General features: G+C 44.0%; 1 protein-coding gene across 4 annotated transcripts in view; it reads left to right on the forward strand.

Moving 5' to 3' along the window:
- The window catches only part of LOC115143411 (neural cell adhesion molecule L1-like protein), a 95,484-nt gene that overhangs the window by 43,951 nt on the left and 27,624 nt on the right, over window positions 1-23,909 (forward strand). The window contains exons 1-3 of one of the 4 annotated variants that reach the window (XM_029683815.2): window positions 5,189-5,359; window positions 21,406-21,620; window positions 23,766-23,783. In XM_029683815.2, coding sequence (XP_029539675.2) covers window positions 21,512-21,620; window positions 23,766-23,783 — 127 coding nt within the window. In that variant the 5' untranslated portion in view covers window positions 5,189-5,359; window positions 21,406-21,511. Of the gene's footprint in view, window positions 1-5,188; window positions 5,360-20,519; window positions 20,603-21,405; window positions 21,621-23,765; window positions 23,784-23,909 lie in introns of those variants that run through there. The other 3 variants (XM_029683816.2, XM_029683814.2, XM_065001946.1) reach the window with 3 other exon arrangements.

Raw genomic sequence — 23,909 nt, forward strand, 5'->3', positions numbered from 1 at the left:
TGGTCTCGGACTATAAGTTTCACTTTCTTTCACTTGTATATCACGGTTTTCAATTTTTAAAGGACTGTAAAAGTAATCTACAGCAAGAATCACCAATTTTATACTACTACCAAGCACACACTCACACACTCACAAACCAGTTACCCTATTGCTGTATCTCAGCCAGTACTGTAAGTGCAACAGACGCTAGCGTGCATGCAGCTTCAGTAGGTGTGCTAATCATGAGGAGTGATCCCATGATGACAGCCATGCTCACTGAGCGCACCATCTGTGTGGCTCCGCTGGGCTCTCCACCGGCCTGGTGTCTTACTGAGCAAGCTGGATGCCTCTCTGGCCCTCCTGGCCTACACCATTGTGTCCTCCTGTCCTCCTGTCTGTCCTGGCAGGGTTGTAGTCAGTCAGGGCTCGTCTTTGCCGTATGGCTGTAGTGATCGACTCACCTACTGCTGAACTCACACACAGTGCACAATACCTTACCACCTGCTGGAACAACTTAACATGTTCAGAACAGCATGCAGTTTCTTAAGCTGCGACAATATATTGTTGTGTGTAAGGAATTATCAGAAAGATTTGGGATTTATAATAGGCACATACTTGTTATACAATATGTACCAATTTGAAAAGATATCCTTGTTTTTTCCCTGATTAATCTGGCGTGAGCTGTATGCTTTTGATCTGATCGGATGCTCTCTTTCTAGTGTTGTTCTGGATAAATTGCCTATAAACCTGGATCTGGAAAGAATTTTAGAGGCCATTAAAGTGTCAAGGTATAATGGAAAATTGCATGGGTAATCAAATAGGTGGAATTTAATCGGAAAATGAAGTGATTTTTTCAGGTCATACAGTACCCATCAGATATCCGGAAAATGATTTCAATATCAGATATGAAAATGCTGATTTCAATATGTTGTGCAGTCGGAGGTCACGTACAGTACCCATCAGATAAATTAAATGAAGTGATTTCAATATGTTGGATGAAATAGAGGTGGATGTTGTTTGTGATGGGATTCGCTGTGAAACAAAAACATCCTCCAAACATCAGGGGTCAAGATTTGGACTACGGCTAGTTGTCCATACATAGCTGTGGAGAGCGTTATCAAATTGATCTGCATGGTGATATCATAAGCTGTACTATTGTCACCGTTACGAAAATACACAGGAAAAATACTTTGTGGTAACACAGTAACTGTATTCTCTTAGTCACTTTCAGATTAATGCATACAGTGATTAACAATAAAACATGTCAGATTGCAGTATTAATATCAATTTTTTCCCACACATTGACTAGCAGATGAGTTTGGGGTGAAAACAACAACATTGGGCTATCTGCCCAAAGTTCAATTAAAGAACTTCATACTGTGTACAGTGTGTATATCTGCCAAGCCTCTGAACTTGTCTAAATTAGCTTTAGTGCCGCCTCATCAGTGATCAATCTTTTCCCAGTGGGGATGTCCTTCACTGACCCCAACTTACTTTACTTTCAGTCTGAGGCTTTGAAGCGATGTTTAATGCCTGAGCATAGATCTCCTTGACGGGACAGAAGGAGATACTCAAGACCCACCTGAGCATAAAGAGCCGACTGTCTGATATCTATGGTATAAGGGTTAAACCGAGGTTAGACACTGCTGGTGAACACACCTGCTCCCCTCCCTCTGTTTCCCCCCCTCCCTCTGTCTCCTCTCCCCTCCCTCTGTCTCCCCTCCCTCCCTCCCTGCCTCCTTCCCTCCCTCTCTCTGTCTCCTCACCCTCAGGCTCCTCTTCCCTCCCTCAGGCTCCTCTTCCCTCCCTCAGTCTCCTCTTCCTTCCCTCAGTCTCCTCTTCCCTCCCTGTCTCCTCTCCCCTCCCTCAGTATCCTCTCCTCCCTGTCTCCCCTTCCGCAGTCTCTTCTCCCCTCCCTCAGACTCCTCCCCTCTCCCTTCCCTCCCAAAGTCTCTTCTTCCCTACCTCAGTTTCCCCCTCCCTCCCTCCCTCCCTCCCTCCCTCCCCCTCCCTCCCTCCCTCCCTCAGTCTCCTCTTGACCTCCCTCAGTCTCTTCTTACCTTCTTCAGTCTCCTCTCCCCTCCTTCAGACTCCTCTCCTATCCCCTCCCTCCCATAGTCTCCCCTCCCTCGCCCCACCGTCTCCTCTCCTTTCTTTCTGTGTCCTATCCCCTCCCTCCCTCCATCCCTCCCTCCCTCAAAATCAAATAAAATGTTATTGGTCACATACACATAGAGTTGATGTCGAAAGTTTACATACATATTAGCCAAATATATTTCAACTCAGTTTTTCACAATTCCTGACATTTAATCATAGTAAAAATTCCCTGTCTTAGGTCAGTTAGGATCGCCACTTTATTTTAAGAATGTGAAATGTCAGAATAATAGTAGAGAGAATGATTTATTTCAGCTTTAATTTCTTTCATCACATTCCCAGTGGGTCAGAAGTTTACATACACTCAATTGGTATTTGGTAGCATTGCCTTTAAATTGTTTAACTTGGGTCAAACGTTTCGGGTAGCCTTCCACAAGCTTCCCACAATAAGTTGAGTGAATTTTGGCCCATTCCTCCTGACAGAGCTGGTGTAATTGTGAAAAACTGAGTTGAAATGTATTTGGCTAAGGTGTATGTAAACTTCCGACTTCAACTGTATATAGGACAGCAGCCTCTAAGATGCAGGATTTAGTAACCGGGTGGTAGCCGGCTAGTGATGGCTATTTAACAATCTGATGGCCTTGAGATAGAAGCTGTTTTTCAGTCTCTCCGTCCCAGCTTTGATCCACCTGTACTGACCTCGCCTTCTGGATTATAGTGTGGTGAACAGGCCGTGGCTCGGGTGTTTGATGTCCTTGATAATCATTTCGGCCTTTCTGTGACATCAGGGGCTGTAGGTGTCCTGGAGGGCAGACAGTGTGCTCCCGGTGATGTGTTTGGCGACCCCTGTGTCTCCCTCCCTCCCTCCCTCCCTCAGACTCCTCTCCTCTCCCCTCCCTCCCATAATCCTCTTTTCCCTCCCTCAGTCTCCTTTTCCCTCCCCCAGTCTTCTCTCCCCTCCCTCTGCCTCCTCTCCCCTCTTTATGTCTCCTCTCACGTCCCTCTGTCTCGTCCCTCTGCCTCCCTCTGTATCCTCTCCCTCATTCTCCTCTACCCTCACTCATTCTCCTCTCCTATCCACTCCGTCATTCTCCTCTACCCTCCCTCATTCTCCTCTCCTATCCACTCCCTCATTCTCCTCTCCTATCCACTCCCTCAGTCTCCTCTCCCCCTCCCTCTGGCTCCTCTGTCCCTCCCATAGTCGCCTCTCCCCTCCCTCTTTCTCCTCTCCCATCCCTCCCTCTGTATCCTCTCCCTCAGTCTCCTCTCCCCTCTCTCAGTCTACCCTCCCTCAGTCTTTTCCCTGCTATCAGGGTACAGGGCAATATGAGAACAACATGTCTACTATGGGGTGTGGGGTTAAAGTTGTTGATGCAGGCTATGCTCTTTCCCATGTCCTTCTGTTTTGCTATATTCCAAGTTGCCTGAGGGAACTCTGGTATGGACCATGTTTCTAATTCCATTACATTGACTTGATAGGATAGATAGGCCTTTTTCTCACTCTGGCCAGAGAGTATTTGTTGATTGCTGCCTGGAGGAGAAAATAAATATGTCGCAAATTAAACATAATTAAAAACATTTTCTCTTATAGAAAGATCAGTGGAGAATATCTGCATTTTATTTTCTATGTTCCAATTTCTTGGTCACGTGCATGTGTATTATAAATGAACTGTATCACATTTAGACCCACAAGCAAATATCCCAGCAATGGCACACTATTAAAGAGATTCTCTTGTACTTTTGTATACTTTTTAGCCAGTAGTTCTGAAGTAGGGCTCACGAGCCAAAAGGGGTCCCTGGAAATTGCCTACTATGTCACATACAGTACCAGTCAAAAGTTTGGACACACCTACTCATTCAAGGGTTTTATTTATTTTTTATTATTTTTCTACATTGTAGAATAATAGTGAAGACATCAAAACTATGAAATAACACATATGGAATCATGTAGTAACCAGAAAGTGTTAAACAGATCAAAATATATTTTATACTTGAGATTCTTCAAAGTAGCCACCCTTAGCATTGATAACAGCTTTGCACACACTTGGCATTCTCTCAACCAGCTTCACCTGGAATGCTTTTCCAACAGTCTTGAAGCAGTTCTCACATATAATGAGCACTTGTTGGCTGCTTTTCCTGTACTCTGCGCTCCATCTGGTGATTGTGGATGCCAAGTCATCTGATGCAGCATACTATCACCCTGTCTCAACAAAAACAAAAAAGTCTAACATTTGGACTCATCAGACCAAAGGACAGATTTCCACCGGTCTAATGTCCATTGCTCGTGTTTCTTGGCCCAAGCAGGCCTATTCTTCTTATTGGTGTCCTTTGGTAGTGGTTTCTTTGCAGCGATTTGACCATGAAGGCCTGATTTACACAGTCTCCAACAGTTGATGTTGAGGTGTGTCTGTTACTTGAACTCTGAAGCATTTATTTGGGCTGTGATTTCTGAGGCTGTTAACTCGAATAAACTTATCCTCTGCAGCAGAGATAACTCTGGGACTTCCTTTCCTGTGGCAGTCCTCATGAGAGCCAGTTTCATCATAGCTCTTCATGGTTTTTGCGACTGCACTTTAAGATATTTTCCGCATTGACTGACCTTCATGTCTTAAAGTAATGCTGGACTGTCGTTTCTCTTTGCTTATTTGAGCTGTTCTTTCCATAATTTGGTCTTGGTCTTTTACCAAATAGGGCTATCTTCTGTATACCACCCCTACTTTGTCACAACACAACTGATTGGCTCAAACATTAAGAAGGAAAGAAATTTCACAAATGAACTTTTAACAACCTGTTAACTGAAATACATTCCAGGTGACTATATCATGAAGCTGGTTGAGAGAAGGCCAAGAATGTGCAAAGCTGTCATCAAGGCAAAGGTTTGCTACTTTGAAGAATCTCCAAAAGAAAATATATTTTGATTTGTTTAACACTTTTTTGGTTACTACGTGATTCCATGTGTTATTTCATAGTTTCAATGTATTCACTATTATTCTGCAGTATAGAAAATGGTACAAATAAAGAAAACCCCTGGAATTAGTAGGTGTGTCCAAACTTTTGACTTGTACTGTATGTGCAGATTTACAGTATGCACCACATTATTGCTCTCTCTCTCTGCTGTGTGTGCATCTTGCTAACTGTCACTCAAATGCCGAGGGGCTGAAACTCATTGGTTGAAACTAGAATTGCTAGGGTGTTGGCCCATGTGGGGGAATATTTTTGGAAAATAACTCCGCACAGCTTCCAGAAAACAGTCGCTTTCAAACTATGGATTTCGTGGCTAATTGAGGTAAGACAGTAATTCTGCTCATAGATTATGCATGTATGAACTACACATTGACACATCCAGCCCAAAGCGGGAGGTTTAACAAATATTTACTAGTCACCAAAGTTCCGGAGCTTGTCTTTAAATATGTTAGATGACACAAAAAAAGCTTATTACAGCATCCAAGCTCCGGTCAATCTCCATATACTGTGTCTCCCACAGACGTCTCCATGGCATTTTAACTAATGGCTTTAAGTGGAATAAATGTTTGCTTTTGTGCCACTATAAATCATGTCCCATTCATGTAATCTGTGGGGGCAGAGGTGTGAATGGGTTTGAGCGGTCGATAACAGAGGGGGAAGAGGGGAAGAGGCAGTCCCCGGGGCAGTGCTCAGGACAATGTCAGGTTTGTCTGGCCTGAGTGTGTGAACACTAAGCTTTTGGGAACTGGCAGCTTACCCCGGTACCTTCCCTCCCGTCGTCCTCGCCTCCAGAGCTGTCCAGCTCCAAGCATTAAGCATTTGTTTAAAGTTCATAAGGCTTCCCTCTGTTTGTGTGGCTATAATCATGGCTTCATCCTGCTGCTGCTCAAAGAGAGGTCTGAGGGTCTTGGAGGACCTGGCTTACCGCTGGCTCTGGCTCTGGATCTGTCTCTGCAGAGGAGAGGCATGTGAGTGTTCTCAGTGTCTGGCGCTGGCAATCTGCTCCTCACATTATGAAAAGGCCAATGTCCTCCTTTGACTGTCCAGAACACATCCCAGCCATTGCTTCAGCTCTAAATTAGGACTTTTTAAGGTCACACTCATGGAAATCATAAAATAACACAGAAAATTATGCATTGATACAGGTAACTGCCAAAATAAAGAAAATGCCAACATGAAGTGTCTTAGGGCGTTGGCCCCAAACAAGCTAGAACAACTTCAATGCACCTTGGCATAGATTCTATAAGTGTCTGGAACTCTATTGGAGGGATGCGACACCATTCTTCCATGAGAAATTCCATCATTTGGACTTTTGTTGATGGTGGTGGAAAATTCTGTCTCAAACCAGGTTTTCGTACAACCTTTTTATGTGAGCAAAGTACATGTTTGATAAAAAAATGTCACGACAGGCCTGATGGAAACAGCAAAGGTGGGATATTTTTGTTTCTGTAAAATTATATGTAATTATGGTGAACTAACCCTTTAATATAACTAGTTGAAGTCACAGAGGATGAACTTTATACTACCTCAGAATGGAATGCACTTATATGAATCAATCATAATACAATTTCTAATGAAAATAATATAGTCTCCATATACAGCATATAATGCCTTAATGTACTTAATGTGCATCTATCCACTAGCAAAGCGTCCAATTATCTAACGTGTCTATTTGAAACATTAAAGGTATACAATCTCATTTCCACCATTTTACAACTGTCAGCACATGTGAAGCACAAGTGATAAGAGCCTTGCAGTGGGCCTGCACAAACAGTCATGCCTTTGGTAGGTTTTTTGCTGCGGATTTACGACCTGCATCAGCATAATTCAAGCATGACCCTCCGCCCCCCCTTTCCATTTCCTCCCTTTCTACTTGTTAAATCCCAAGTCTCAGACCTGGGTCCACACTATACATCATCCAGCCTGTGCAGCTCCCTTCCCTTCCCCCCGGTGTCGTGAGAGCGAGACAGTGCTTTTGTCGGGCTGTGGAGGTATTTTATCGACAGTCTCAGCACACTCTCTCTGCTCTGCTCTCTGCTTCCTCCCCACAGGTCACACATGCTCTACTCTCCCCATCTGTGGACTCTTGGAATCTTGTCTGTGCTCACCAATCTGTGTCAATGAACATCTCTAAACCAGTCGCTCAGAAAATCCCAGTTTTCATTACATGCTCAATGGTTCTTCTGGTCAAACAAACAACATATCATCTCCAGCCAAATTATTATGCTTCCTTTGGCCGGGTGGGTGAGGTCAAGAGCAGACCTGGTCACAGATGTCCTGTAGGGATACTGTAGCCTCGTCTTCTGTAATGCTGAGAGACAATCTCCACAAACATGATTGGAAATAAGGATATTGTCCCTGTCTGCAAAGAGGATTGCTCCCTGAGAACTGTAAATAACAATGTAGGAGCATTCACTCAACAGACAACACTCAAAGGCTGATTTCTACCATCCTGCTCCCATATGTGCTCTTGTGTGTATTCTGTAACACGTGTGTGCTTAACACTATTAAACAGCACTTTAAACAAAGCTTCAGGTGCAGCAAACATATTGCTGGGCAGGACAGGGAGGGGGTGAGATGGAACTTGCATTCCTCCACTTTTCCTCCTCTCTCTTTTGTACACAGCCAGTGAAAAGCCTTTAGATTGAGCTTTGTGAGAATGATTGTCAGTGGCTTAATGAGCTTCTTTGCCAAGCTAGAGGCTTTGGCAACATATTTGTCTCCAACAGCACCTCTCTCACTCCGTCCCCAGCTTGTGTGACATGATCCAGTGTGTGTGGACACATCCAGAGCAGTCCCTGGGATTTTGATAGACCTCTTCACTGTTCTATGCTCTGATTTTCCCTTTGGATTGGATTGGATTGGATTGATTGCCTGTAGAGGGAATGGTTGTTCATAATGTATCTCGCGAGGGACCAGCGTGGAGAATGAAGTTAAGTCTTGCAGGTTCTGTCTTGTCTTGGGATGTTTCTGTGTGTGCGGCACAGAAGCTGGCTGTTGGATGTTTTGGCCTTTGCATGTGTGGTGAGGCGTATTAAATAGGGTCACCCCCTCACAGAGAGGAGAGTAGGAACATTGCCTGTGTTCATGTGGTTACAGTGCCTTCAGAAAGTATTCCTACTCCTTCACTTATTCCACATCTTGTTGTGTTACCGCCTAACTTCAACATGGATTAAATAAATACACATAATACACCATAATGTTGAAGTCAAACATGTTTTTAGACATTTTAGCAAATTTTATGAAAATTAAAAACAGAAATATCCAATTTACATAAGTATTCACACCCCTGAGTCTTTGATACTTTGTAGAAGCACCTTTGGCAGCGGTTAAAGCTGTGAGTCTTTCTTGGTAAGTTTCTAAGACCTTTTCACACATGGATTGTGAAACATTTGTAAATTCTAAAACCTCTGTCAAATTGGTTGTTGATCATTTGTAGACAACCATTTTAAGGTCTTGCCATAAATTTCCAGGCAGATAAAAAAAACAGTAAAAACAGTAAAAACTGTTACCCGGCCACTCAGGAACATTCACTGTCTTTTTTGGTAAGCAACTCCTGTGTAGATTTGACATTGTGTTTTAGGTTATTGTTCTGCTGAAAGGTGAATTAATCTCCCAGTGTCTGGTGGAAAGTAGACTGAACCAGGTTTTCCTCTAGGATTTTTTATCCAGTTCTTAATGATAACAAGCATACCCATGACATGATGCAGCCAACACTATGCTTGAACACATGGAGAGTGTGTTGTATTGAATTTGCCCTAAATATACCACTTTGTATTCAAGACAAAAAGTAAAAGGGTGTGACTACTTTCTGAATGCACTGTATATCTTGTTGCCATACAATAAGTATGGTGAATTCATCTCCCAGTGTCTGGTGAAAAGAAGACTGAACCAGGTTTTGACCGAAAAGAGCTTCTGGACATCAGAACAGTGATTACTCAGAGTAGCTACATCTGGTAAGACGAGGGGCGGGGATGTGTGTCTATTTGTCAATAACTGCTGGTGCGCGATGGCTAATGTTAAAGAAGCCTCGAGGTATTGCTCGCCTGAGGCAGAGGACCTCATGATAAGCTGTAGACCACACTATCTACCAAGAGAGTTCTCATCTATATTATTCATAGCCGTCTATATAGCGCCACAAACCGATTCTATGCGATGGACTACAGGAAAAGGAGGGCTGAACAGGCCTCCATTTACATCGACGGGGCTGAAGTGGAGCGGGTTGAGAGTTACGAGTTCCTTGGTGTCCAGATCACCAACAAACTATAACGGTCCAAACACACCAAGCCATTTGTGAAGAGGGCACGACAACACCTTTTCCCCCTCAGGAGACTGAAACAGTTTGGCATGGGTCCCCAGATCCTCAAAGTTCTACAGCTGTACCGTCGAGAGCATCCTGACCGGTTGTATTACCGCCTGGTATAGTAACAGCTCGGTTTCTGACCGTAAGGCGCTACAGAGGGTGTGCGTACAGCCCAAAGCATCCTGCCATCCAGAACCTATATACCAGGCTGTGTGATTTTACACTGCTGCTACTCGCTGTTTGTCATACTCACTTCCCCCCTAACTACATGAACTGTATACGTCAGTGCATAAGGCTGGGTGACGTTTACACACTTAGAGGTAACATTATAACATAATGTTCAAACATTATACATTATACAATGTTTGAAAGGACTTAAAATAGGATATACTGCCCCTAATATCTCTCCAAATAGTGAAGGAAACTGTAGCATTCTATAAGTATTTTCATCTCTGATACTGAGCTCACCCCATCCCATTCCTCCGTAACACCATACACCACAAACAAACACACACACACACACGCACACGCACGTACACGCACACACACACACACACACACACACACACACACACACACACACACACACACACACACACACACACACACACACACACACACACACACACACACACACACACACACACACACACAGTCCCACAGTACTGGACCATATTTCCGACAGCTGTGTCAAACAGCTCACCCTGCGAACGCTGTCCAGATGCCCTGCTGTAGAGCACAGGAAGTACAAAATGGATTGCAGACAGCATATTCCCTGTAAATCACAGATCGGAGCAAGGAATTTCAATGTGTAGAAAAGGGACCTAAGGGGAGAGGAAAAAGGGTAACAACCTGCCTGGTGTTTTTTTATATTTCTCTGTCGCAATTCAATATATGACTGTACTGTATCTGAGTTGGGGCATCAGAATATACTTGTGTTGGATGGGAGTAAATTGCTTTGGGGTTTGATGGAGGAGGGGATTTGGGATATAAGTCCCATCCATCATGTCTGGCTGTGGCACAATTTCATCAACAGTTTCAACCTGGGAAATTGACAACATCTGTCAAATGGAGTGAATGGAGGTGGGGAGGACCTCACTGTGTTTGTTCACACAAAATAATATCCCTGTCCCCACAGTCCAGGCTGTGAATCCATAACAAACCTCTCCTGGCTACTCAGTGAGGATCATAGACTAATATGATGATTGTCCTGGGCTTGGGGAGCTCCTCTGTGACTCAGGACTTCAAAGAGACGAGCTGAAAGAGAGAAAATGAAAGCTCTTGGCTCACCATTCTGCAGACAGACAGACGGACAGGAGTGATATACCTTTTGCGGCACTAGTACTTGAAACGTGACAAGTTGAGATATTCTGTCAGGAATTTCTCCCAACCCTTGAGCTCTCAAGATTTACACTTTTCAGTTAAATACCAGCTATAGTAAGCTGTTGTGTGATATGTCCTGCTGCACATTTCCCAGCCACATTCGCTTCCTATTACAGTGATGTTTGTCTTTAAACAAAAAACACTGAATCTCACCTTATCTTGAAACGAAGACTAATGGTGAGGTGGTTGGGAGAGATTGCAGCAGTATTAGCACTGAAACAGTTTATGTCCCTGCTGTTTCTTAATATGCTCAGCAGGCCTCCATATTTCACTGAGACAAATAAAGCATTCAGCAGCTAGCAGAGCAGAGCAGAGCTGCACAAATGAACAGCTCATCAGAGGAAGAGGATAACCTTCACCTCACCTTTACTCATGAAAAACACTAATCACTCAGCAAAGATTAAATAGACAGGAAGGAAGATGCAGAAAGAAATCAAATCAAATATTGAATAAAATGTTATTGGTCGCATACACATGTTTAGCAGACGTTATTGCTGGTGTAGCTGTCACGCCCTGACCTTAGAGCCTTTTTTATTCTCTATTTGGTTAGGTCAGGGTGAGACTTGGGTGGGCAAATCTATGTTTCTATTTCTTTGTTGGCCTAGTATGGTTCCAATCAGAGGCAGCTGTTTATCGTTGTCTCTGAATGGGGATCATACTTAGGCAGCCCTGTTTCCCACCTTCAGTTGTGGGATCTTGTTATTGTACAGTTACTGTGTAGCCTGCAGAACGTTACGTTTGTTTTTTGTTTTTTTGTTTTCTTTTGGTGTTCATCAAAATAAAGAAAGATGTACGCTTACCACGCTGCACCTTGGTCTCATTCCAACACTGAACGTAACAGTAGCGAAATGCTGTCACGTTCTGACCATAGTTCTTTTGTGTTTTCTTTGTTTTAGTGTTGGTCAGGACGTGATCTGAGTGGGCATTCTATGTTGTATGTCTAGTTTGTCTATTTCTATGTTTGGCCTGATATGGTTCTCAATCAGAGGTAGGTGTTAGTCATTGTCTCTGATTGGGAACCATATTTAGGTAGGCTGTTTTGTGTTGGGTTTTGTGGGTGATTGTTTCCTGTGTCTGTGTTTGTGCCACACGGGACTGTTTCGTTGCCAGTTCACTTTGTTATTTAGTATTTGTGTTCATGTTGAGTTTTCTTATTAAATAACATGGACACCTACCACGCTGCATATTGGTCCAATCCTTGCTACACCTCTTCTTCAGAGGAAGAGGAGGAAATCTGTCGTGACAGAATCACCCACCAACCAAGGACCAAGCGGCGTGGTAACGGGAAGCAGCAACAGCGGCCGAGGACACAAGACTCCTGGACGTGGGAGGAAATCCTAGAGGGAAAAGGTCCCTGGGCAGAGCCGGGGGAATATTGCCGCCCCAAAGCAGAGCTGGAGGCGGCGAATGCAGAGAAGCGGCATTATGAGGAGCTGGCACGGCAGAGCGGCTGGAAGCCCGAGAGGCAACCCCAAAAATGTATTGGGGGGGTGGCACAGGGAGAGTGTGGCAGAGTCAGGAGTCAGACCTGAACCAACTCCCCCTGTTTACCGTGAGGAGCCAAGGATGGAATCAGAGCAGTCGGCGAAGTTGAGGTGTGCGTCTGAGAATGTGGAGGAGTTATTGGAGGAGAGTGAATGGAGGGGAGATTATGAGACATTCGAGGAGTTGTTGATAAAATTGGAGGAGAGTGAAGAGAGAGAGAGCTGTTGGTTTGGCGTAGTATGCACGGCATTCACCCTGAGGAGCGTGTTAGCTGTCTGATGCCACGTGTGTCAGTTCCTAGTACTCATCCTGAAACAGGTGTTAAAGCTCCGGAACAATTGATGCCGGCTATACACACTAGGTCTCCAGAGTACCTTCACAACCCGTAGTGTTCTGTTACCGGCTCCCCATACTCTCCCAAAGGTGCGTGTTCCCAGTCTGGCACCACGCATCAAGCCTACTGTGCGCCTCCAGAGCCCAGTACTCCCTGTTCTTCCTCCCCGCACTCGCCCTGAGGTGCGTGTCCTCGGCCCAGTACCACCAGTGCTGGCACCACGCACCAGGCCTACAGTGCGCCTCGCCTGTCCAGAGCTGCTAGAGTCTCTCATCTGTCCAGAGCTGTTAGAGTCTCCCGCCTGTCCAGAGCTGCTAGAGTCTCCCGCCTGTCCAGAGCTGCTAGAGTCTCCCGCCTGTCCAGAGCTGCTAGAGTCTCCCGCCTGTCCAGAGCTGCTAGAGTCTCCCGCCTGTCCAGAGCTGCTAGAGTCTCCCGCCTGTCCAGAGCTGCTAGAGTCTCCCGCCTGTCCAGAGCCGCTAGAGTCTCCCGCCTGTCCAGAGCCGCCAGAGCCGCCAGTCTGCAAGGAGCCGCCAGTCAGCCAAGAGCCGCCAGTCAGCCAGGATCAGCCAGAGCTGCCAGTCAGTCAGGATCCTCCAGAGCCGCCAGCCAGCCAGGATCCTCCAGAGCCGCCAGTCAGCCAGGATCTGCCAGAGCCGACAGCCAGCCAGGATCTGCCAGAGCCGACAGTCAGCCAGGATCTGCCAGAGCCGTCAGTCAGCCAGGAGCTGCCAGAGCCGTCAGTCAGCCAGAAGCTGCCAGAGCCGCCAACCAGCCTGAGCTATCTCTCAGTCCTGAGCTATCTCTCAGTCCTGAGCTACCTCTCAGTCCTGAGCTACCCCTCAGTCCTGAGCTACCCCTCAGTCCTGAGCTACCCCTCAGTCCTGAGCTACCCCTTAGTCCTGAGCTACCTCTCAGTCCTGAGTTACCTCTCAGTCCTGAGCTACCCCTCAGTCCTGAGCTACCTCTCAGTCCTGAGCTACCCCTCAGTCCTGAGCTGCCCCTCAGTCCTGAGCTACCCCTCAGTCCGGAGCTACCCCTCAGTCCTGAGCTACCCCTCAGTCCTGAGCTACCCCTCAGTCCTGAGCTACCCCTTAGTCCTGAACTACCTCTCAGTCCTGAGTTACCTCTCAGTCCTGAGCTACCCCTCAGTCCTGAGCTACCCCTCAGTCCGGAGCTGCCCCTCAGTCCTGAGCTACCCCTCAGTCCGGAGCTGCCCCTCAGTCCGGAGGAGTTTGTTTAGTCCAGTGGGGCCCTTTAATAGGGTTGCAAGTCCAAGGTCGGTGGCGAGGGTCGCTGTTCCTAGGAGGACACTAAAGCGGACAAAGACTATGGTGGAGTGGGGTCCACGTCTGCGCCAGAGCCACCACCGCGGACAGATGCCCACCCAGACCCTCCCCTATAGGTTCAGGTTTTGTGGCCAGAGTCCACACCTTGGGGGAGGGGGGGTACTGTCACGTTCTGACCATAGTTATTTTGTGTTTTCTTTGTTTTACTGTTGGTCAGGACGTGAGTGGGTATTCTATGTTTTGTGTTTCTATGTTGGGTTTGTTGTTTGGCCTGATATGGTTCTCAATCAGAGGCAGGTGTTTGTCATTGTCTCTGATTGGGAACCATATTTAGGTAGCCTGTTTTGTGTTGGGTTTTGTGGGTGGTTGTCTTCTGTCTTTGTGTCTATGTACCAGATAGGACTGTTTCGTTTTTTTCACATTTGTTGTTTTGTATTTTTGTAGTGTTCACGTTTATTGTCCTTATTAAACATGTTGAACACTAACCACGCTGCATTTCGGTCCTCCTCTCCTTCAACGGAAGAAAACCGTTACAAATGCTTGTGTTCCTAGCTCCAAAAGTGCAGTAATATCTAACAACACACAACAATACACACAAATCAACAATACACACAAAGCCGGATAAGGAGGTCCTGGGCTGGAGTGGTTACATGTGGTCTGCGGTTGTGAGACCGGTTGGACATACTGCCAAATTCTCTAAAATTACGTTGGAGATTGCTTACAGTATGGTAGAGAAATTAACATGAAATTCTTTGGCAACAGCTATGGAGGAAATTCCTGCAGTCAGCGTGCCAATTCCACGCTCTCTCAATACTTGAGACATCTGCGGCATTGTGCTGTGTGACAAAATGGCACATTTTAAAGTGGCCTTTTATTGTCTCCAGCACAAGGTGCACCTGTGTAATGATCATGCTGTGTAATGATCATCTTCGTGATATGCCACACCTGTCAGTTGGATGGACTATCTTGGCAAAGGACAAATACTCACTAAAAGGGATGTAAAGAAATGTATGCACACATTTGAGAGAAATAATATTGTTGTGCGTAAGGGAACATTTCTGGAATCTATTATTTTTCAGATCATGACACATGGAACCAATTCTTTACATGTTGTGTTTATATTTTTGTTCACTGTATATACAGTGCATTCAGAAAGTATTCAAACCCTTTCACTTTTCACATTTTTGTTATGTTATAGCTTTATTCTAAATTGGATAACATGTATTTTTTCCCTCATCAATCTACACACAATACCCCATAATGACAAAGCGAAAAACAGGTTTGTAGACATTTTTGCAAATGCAAGTATTCAGACCCTTTGCTGTGAGACTCAAAATTGAGTTCAGTTGCATTCTGTTTCCAATGATCATTATTGAGATGTTTCTACAACTTGATTGGAGTCCACCTGTGGTAAATTCAATTGATTGGACATAATTTGGAAAAATTATGGACACCTGTCTATATAAGGTCCCACAGTTGACAGTACATGTCAGAGCAATAAACCAAGTCATGAGGTTGATGGAATTGTCCGTTGAGCTCTGAGACAGGATTGTGTCGAGGCACAGATTTGGGAAATGGTACCAAAAAATGTCTGCAGAGCTGCAGAGTTCCTCTGTGGAGATGGGAGAAACCTTCCAGAATTATAACCATCTCTGCACCAATCAGGCTTTTATGGTAGAGTGGCCAGATGGAGGCCACTCCTGAGTAAAAGGACACATGACAACCCGCTTGGAGTTTGACGAAAGGCACCTAAAGGACTCTCATACCATGAGAAAAATGATGCCCTGGTCTGATGAAACCAAGATTTAACTCTTTGGCCTGAATGCCAAGCGTCACTTCTGGAGGAAACCAGGTACCGCTCATCACCTGACCAATAGCATCCCTACGGTGAAGCATGGTGGTGGCAGCATCATGCTGTGGAAATGTTTTTCAGCGGGAGGGACTGGGAGATTAGTCTGTATCGAGGTAAAGATGGAGCAAGTACAGAGAGGTCCTTGATGAAAAGCTGTTACAGAGTGCTCAGGACCTCAGACTGGGGCGAAGGTTCACCTTCCTACAGGACAACGATCCTAAGCACACAGCCAAGACAGTGCAGGAGTGGCTTCGGGATAAGTCTCTCAATGTCCTGGCCAGAGCCCGGACTTGAACCCAATCTAACATCTCTAGAGAGACCTGAAAATAGCTGTGCAGTCACGCTCTTCAACAAAGAACAAAGTACTGCTTCAACAAAGTACTGCGTAAAGGGTCTGAATACTTATGTAAATGTGATATTTCCATTTTTAAGTTTGAATAATTTTGCAAAAGTGTATTAAAACTTGTTTTTGCTTTGTCATTATGGGGTATTGTGTGTAGATTGATGAGGGAAAAAAACACTTAATACATTTTAGAATAAGGCTGTAATGTAAAAGATGTGAAAAAGTGAAGGGGTCAGAACACTTTTTGAATGCTCTGTATATACAGTATATATATGATAAACTGGAACCTTGAAATTATATCACATAAAGCTGGTGATTTGGATATCCTTTTCTAAATATTTAACATCATCAAATAGCCCATATTTTGACAAAGGAAATACTATAGACACAGATTAGATGCGGTAGAACAATATTTTATTCCAGAATGGTTAATACTGGTTTTTAAAAGCAATGACTGTGCCCTTTTCGTCATATGGGGTCACCAGGGAATGTGTCCCCCTCTGTCCCTGGTCACAAAAGTTCAAGAGGGCCAGTAAATTCATTTGCCATATCTCCATTTTGAGACAGAGGTCAGCGACCCTGCAGTTCATCTCAGAATTTACTTCAAATCCACATCCATCTAGATCCCTATAGCCTGATTCCCTCATTCCTTTACGTCCCCAGTCCCTCTTGTCATTTTTCTCTTACCCCCCTCCGCTCTCCCACCGACCCAGCCCCAGCCTCATCCACCTGCTCTATGCGCAGACAGACAGTTTTAATGGTGTGGTAATTGAACTGTTCACTCTCTTGCATGCATGCGAAAGCAGAATGAAATTGAGCCACATCTCAATTAGACAAGGTTATTATTTAATATTGTGCTGACTTCCTAATCTCATTAAGGGCCTTGTTTGTGTTTTGCTCCTGCTGCTTCTGCTGAACTTTTAATAATGAATGAACTCCTCCCACTCATAAGCATGTAGAAGAATCTCGTCTTGCCAGAGGTCAGAATGTAACCCATTGCAAATAAACAGGAACTATTATTATATTATATTAAGTTAACGGAATGCATCCAAATAAAACTACTTTTAACGAAATTCCAGGGATCTACTTCCCCTTTAGTAGTTCATTATTAAAAATAGTTTTAAAAGAATTCAAACAAGATGTGGGTGTGTCTTTGCAGGGCATTACTTACTCTATTAGTCAGTACAGAGTTACACCCTTACAGTATGTTTGTTGTTGATGTCTAGAATCAGTCTCAAATCAGTTGTATAAATGAGCAATTGACTTGGCAAAAACAGAAATGAAACCAAACAAAAAATGCCTAATTACCGGCAACAGGCTAATTGCTGTTTAATTATAACAAATTCTCCCAATACTTTAATTGTACTTCAGTGATTAACTGGGATTCAGTGCTGAAGCATTACCAGGAGTGTGTTGGGAGCGTGGCGCGTCTTCCCAGTGTCGCAGCTCTTTAGTGAGGAGAATATTTGAATCCAGCTTGACACGAAGAGGATCTGCTTAATCCCATTACAGGCTTGCAGCACATCAAACTATAGAAGGCCTGTGGAGACACAGACACTTCTGCCTGTCTGTCTGTCATACTGCAGAGCAGAATGCATATAAAAGAGACAGACTGCAGACAACATAACGGCAAAAGGTTGAACAGCATAGCATCTTTCAATGGCAACCGTTAAGGACACTTCTGAGTCCTTCAGCAGCGCTTCACCATTTTCATTTAGCAAATTTGACTGCTTGTCTGTGTCTTGAGAATGCCTCCTGTCAATCAGAAAGTGTTGAAGTGTTGTGGAAAGTGTTTTATTATGTTGTAGGTGAGGAAATAGTGAATCCTACAGTTAATCAACAGACCCTTGACTTTGGTGTATAGGTCAATGTTAGGATTCCATGCCAGACCAGATGGCTGAGCTAGGAGACTGAAGGAATAGAAAGCATGCCAACCAGAACACTGTGCCGGTAACATCTCCTTATGAAGAGAGACGTGGGTGTCTGATTCAGCCTGGAGCCTGAATGATGAGAATGGGGCTTCTCAATCAAATGAACCAGCAGGTAGAGTGAGCATGGAGCAGACGTGACTTCCCTCTCTGCCTGTCTCTTACATTTCCTCTGTTATCAGTCTTGTGCATGGGGCTCATTCTGAATGAGAAATTTTTTTTTGCACATCTTGGCAGGTAGCCCACTGTAAATGAGAGAGAGCGAGAGCAGAGCAGCACACTACAGTATGTCAATCTTAGCTGAGTTTAAAGCATGGCTCCAGACTTCACATGGCCCAGATTCGGCCCGTGTCCCCTGTTCCTCTGCTTCAACCCCAGGACAGCTTCTGTTCCCTCTGAGCCTCGGCTAAGGGAGGTCAGAGTTCATATTGGCCTTCTCATGGTGAGCAGCTTTTAACTTAGCCAGCTTCATCAGCCTCAGGCTCATGCTATTGCTGCTGAAGGAGAGGATTAAGAACAGCCTGTGGTCTAGAGCAGGCTCGCCCCGGCCCCACTCAACTGATTCATATAGCCCCTGTAGCCTATACTGTATGCCGGGTTAGAGATAGACATCCCAGTCTCCCACCAGTTTAGCCCCTATATGATTTATTAACCTCCCTCAACCAGATGGCCAAGTTGGATCTGGCTAAATGCTCAACGAGTGGGGAAATTAATTAAATCAGATGGCAGGTGATCAAGCACAGTTTGAACAGAACATAATCCATCTAAGTGGTGTTAGGTTGGTTGATAAAGGCCCAAAGAGAAACGCATTGTCTTGGAGGGATTGTAAAAACCTCCCTCTTAAACTCACCAATCCTCCCAACAAAGCACTGCTAATTAGCAGAGCGCGGCGTCCTATCTTTTGATTTTAATCTGTAATTTGCAACATAAATCACAATGTGTGGGAAAAGAGTGAAATGGTAGCAACATTATTACGCCGGGGGCATTTCTCCAGTCCGGACTCATGGATCATAACAAAGCCATGTGAGTCTGAGGTTGGAGGAAAAGTCAATGTCCTACAGTAGTATTGTGATTAAGAGGGGTTGTGTATTGCACACTATGTTGTCTGTGGCTCTGCCGGTGACATCAGGGAGGTCACCCACTAGGTCAGATTAGCCAGGATGGACTCACAAAGGCCCCAGACAGAGTTAATACCATTAGCATGAAGCATGGGGAGAGAGTTCAGGGTTCGTGTCTATTTTAAAACAGAGCCTCCTAAAGAAATGAATTAAATCGACTCTTTCACTCCTTGGTCAATTATTCAATTACTTCTCGTGAACTGCCATTTGACCTCTGTGTTTCCTATTGAATTTGGTAACTGAGAGAGAAGATACAAAAAAGAGGAGTAGTGTTTTTGGTCAGTATGATTGAAAACACACCAGTAAAACATTAGCTGTTTGTTAAAACTACCGGGCGTGTGGGAGCGTGGCTATCTCTCCGGTTTCGCTCCATCCTGCTGAAATAAAGAGCTTAACACACACAAATTCCCAGACAAATCCATTTTTTGCCATTAATTGGATGCTCCATCTACATGAGAAGAGACAAACACTGTAATTACTGGATTTGTATGCTTGTGATGAGAAGTGTTCAGCTATTTCCATTTTTGTCAGTGGACATTTGTGAGGACTCCCATGAGCATTATAATTAGGCACATTTTTTTGTCACCAATTTTCGTATTACTAGTGTGACATTATTCAACGTGGCCTGGTCTATCTGCTACCCTGCGTTCAACCAACTAGATTCCTGACTAGAATGACCCAGTGACCTACAGTAGGTAACAGCCAACTTGAGGTAGGCTAATGAACAGATACCCTAGAGATTCTATTATAGAACAGAGGCTGGTGGGCAACAATGCCGTCGAGGTGAACATTCCTGCACAGAGCTCTATCCCCACAATTCTGTGCTCTTGTCATACTGTACACAGCTCATTAGGATTCAAGCCGCTGGCCTGTTAAAAGGAGAATGACCCGTGCCCTCTGACCCTGAGACCCACTGGTTATCAGATATAAAACAGATAAAAAATACTATTGCTAGTGTCCTCCCGAGTGGCGCAGTGGTCTAAGGCACTGCGTTGCTAGCTGTGTCACTAAAGACTCTGGGTTCAAGTCCAGGCTCTGTTGTATCCAGCTGTTACCCGGAGACCCATGGGGCAGCGTACAATTGGGTTAGGGGAGGGTTTGGCTGGCAGGGATGTCATTGTGAACTAGTGATGCCTCTGTTGGGCTGGGTGCAGTGCCCTCTGACAAGGTTGCCAGGTGTACAGTGTTTCCTCTGACACATTGATACTTCCGGGTTAAGTGGGCAGGTGACTTGGTTGTGTTTTGGAGGACACATGGCTCTTGACGTTAACCTCTCCCCAGTCCATACGAGAGTTGCAGCGATGAGACAAGACTGTAACTACAAATTGGATACCACAAAAAGGTGTAAAAAAGTTATAGATATATACTATTGCTATTCTTTGGAAGAAGATTATTGCTAAGTCTGAGAACCATGTGTGATCATCATGGCTGTGTTGTGTTCTCTTTGAATATTCAGAGAGGAGCCCACAGACACAGAACAGGAACAGGAACAGCCTGATGACAAATGCTGCAGCAGGGTTGTATCTTAATGATGTAAATCATTCACTCCGTTGTGGAATGAATTCATAATTTTCACTTTGAAATGTGGAGCATGTATTAATATAACCATTGCCTCATGTATTTATGTATTTAAACTCTTGTTCTATGGTGCATGAAAAACTACTCGCTCTGGCTGCCTAGCCAACACACCCCAACAGACAATAAACAAGAAAACAATGTGTGTCTCCAGGGAACAGAGTGATATAGAGATGCAATAATTAGATTTTTGTCACAGTAGCATTTTAAAGGGGTAATCAGCAGTTGCTACATCAATTCTTTCACTTTTAAATTAATTGTATGAGCCTATTGATTCTTGAAGAATATAACTTAGAAATGCCTCATGAGCTAAATTCAACGGTCATATTCCATGAGAACACTATATATAAGCTTGTTTTACTCCAATGTTTGTAAACAAAGTAAATGTAAACAAGCACTAGATAACCTCAAAACATCGTTCAAACTATAATTTTGATATCATGGATGGTCAGTTATTGCAACTATAGCTCTGGTTACTAATTTAATAAGAGTGGTTAAATTTCCCCAGCCCCATCCCTCAGCTTTTTACCGAAACGGCTGATTGCCGCTTTAAGCATGAAGCCCAGAATGTGGTCCCTGCTGATGTGAGTGACTGCTGTGCTGGAAACTTGTGTTGTGCCTGGCTGAGCATCTCTCTCGGTCACCGGGGGTTCTCTCTATGCCTTGTGTGGGATAGCCTGACTGTCTGTCTGCCTGAAGCGTGGGTGGATCTGGATTCATGGGACGCCACTCTCACTCTGTTGTCTGTGTTGCACTCGCAGGTCCGACGTCTTCTGCATGCCATAGAGATGAATTGAGAACTGGAAGAGAGCAGCGTGTGTCACTTCCTCCAAGATTAACTCTGAGATTGCTGTCTGCTGTGGCGTGATGAGGATGAGGTCGTCGAGGTGGAGCCCAGGATTGGCTCTCCTGGTCGGTGTGGTCGCCAGTATCTGTGCCTTTCACCCCACCACTGCCATAGACATACCACTGGAGGGTAAGCGCTCACTTTCCATTGAAGTGCCTGGGCAGGATACCATACAGCTTTGTAAAGTACAGTATATTGATTTTGTTTTCCAATATATTTAATGGTCAAAGCTGTATGTATTGTAATGGTCATCCTCATGTATTCTTTGAAATATTGAGTATTCTGTAATTCCGTATCGTACCAAAATCAGTTCTAATATATTCATGGATGGAACACATCCTTGGCTGGGTTTTGATTTCTTGTTTAAAACGTCTTATGGCTTGAATCCCGCTAACGGGATTGATATGACAACAGCCAGTGAAAGTGCAGGGCGCCAAATTCAAAACAACAGAAATCTCATAATTAAAATTCCTCAAACATAGAAATAGTTTACACCATTTTAAAGATAAACTTGTTGTTAATCCCACCACAGTGTCCGATTTCAAAAAGGCTTTACGACGAAAGCACACCAAACTATTATGTTAGGTCTGCACCTAGTCACAGAAAAACACAGCCATTTTTCCGGGCAAAGAGAGGAGTCACAAAAAGCAGAAACAGAGATATAATTAATCACTAACCGTTGATAATCTTCATCAGATGACACTCATAGGACTTCATGTTACACAATACATGTATGTTTTGTTCGATAAAGTTCATATTTATATACAAAAATATGAGTTTACATTGGTGCGTTATGTTTAGTAGTTGCAAAACATCCAGTGATTTTGCAGAGAGCCACATAAATACACATAATAAACATTGATAAAAGATACAACTATTATGCATGGAATTATAGACACACTTCTCCTTAATGCAACCACTGTGTCAGATTTCAAAAAAGCTTGACCGACAAAGTACACCATGCAATAATCTGAGTACAGCGACAACAAATCAAGCCATACAGATATCCTCCATGTTGTGGAGTCAACAGAAGTCAGAAATAACATTATAAATATTCACTTACCTTTGATGATCTTCATCAGAATGCACTCCCAGGAATCCCAGTTCCACAATAAATGTTTGATTTGTTCGATAAAGTCCATAATTTATGTTCAAATACCTCCTTTTGTTAGCGTGTTTATCCCAGTAATCCAAATGCTCAATGCACGATCGCTTAGTTCAGAAGAAAAGTCAAAAAAGTTATATTACAGTTCGTAGAAACATTTCAAACGATGTATAGAATCAATCTTTAGGATGTTTTTATCATAAATCTTCAATAATGTTCCAAACAGAGAATTCCTTTGTCTTCAGAAATGCAATGGAACTCAAGCTAACTCTCACGTGAACACGCGTGGTCAGCTCATGCCACTCTGCCAGAACACTGACTCATTCATTTACATTACATTTACATTTAAGTCATTTAGCAGACGCTCTTATCCAGAGCGACTTACAAATTGGTGCTTTCACCTTATGACATCCAGTGGAACAGCCACTTTACAATAGTGCATCTAGGTCTTTTAAGGGGGGGGGGGGAGGGGGAGAAGGATTACTTTATCAGCTCTCATTCCCCCCTCCTTTACAGTAGAAGCATCAAACAAGGTTCTAAAGATTGTTGACATCTAGTGGAAGCCTTAGGAAGTGCAATTTGACCCCATAGACACTGTATATTCGATAGGCAAAGAGTTGAAAAACTACAAACCTCAGATTTCCCACTTCCTGTTTAGATTTTTTTCTCAGGTGTTTGCCTGCCATGTGAGTTCTGTTATACTCACATACATCATTCAAACAGTTTTAGAAACTTCAGAGTGTTTTCTACCCAAATATACTAATAATATGCATATATTATCAACTGGGCCTGAGTAGTAGGCAGTTTACTCTGGGCACCTTATTCATCCAAGCTACTCAATACTGCCCCCAGCCATAACAAGTTAAATCAGGTTTCTTCATTCTCTTGTATTTGGGCTGTGTATCTTACAGTTTCCTTGGAAACAAGTATCAGGTTTTCCTCCATCTAAATTATTCATAAATCATCTCTTAAGGGCCCGCATATAAATAACATTTCAGAAAAGCAACCCATACTTATGTTGATGCAAGGTGATTCATTTCCTGCAATCTCCTTAAATGTGGGCTGAAGTGTTTCATTTATAAATGTCTACAACCAACACAAAACTGGATTATCCTTAAACTTCTGTCTGTATTTTGTTTGTTGTCTTCCTGCTGCCATGGATATTCTAGTTGTAGGTCATGTAAACAGTAAGTTTGCTCTGACGTGCCCTGTCCCATTCAGCATTAGTGACCGCCTGTCTGTCCTCACTTAATCTCTTGGCTCAGTGGTCAGCAACATAGCAGCTGTACCATGTGGTCATCTCGTGAACGATC

This window comes from Oncorhynchus nerka, linkage group LG15 (genome assembly GCF_034236695.1).
Source record: "Oncorhynchus nerka isolate Pitt River linkage group LG15, Oner_Uvic_2.0, whole genome shotgun sequence".
NCBI lineage: Eukaryota > Metazoa > Chordata > Actinopteri > Salmoniformes > Salmonidae > Oncorhynchus > Oncorhynchus nerka.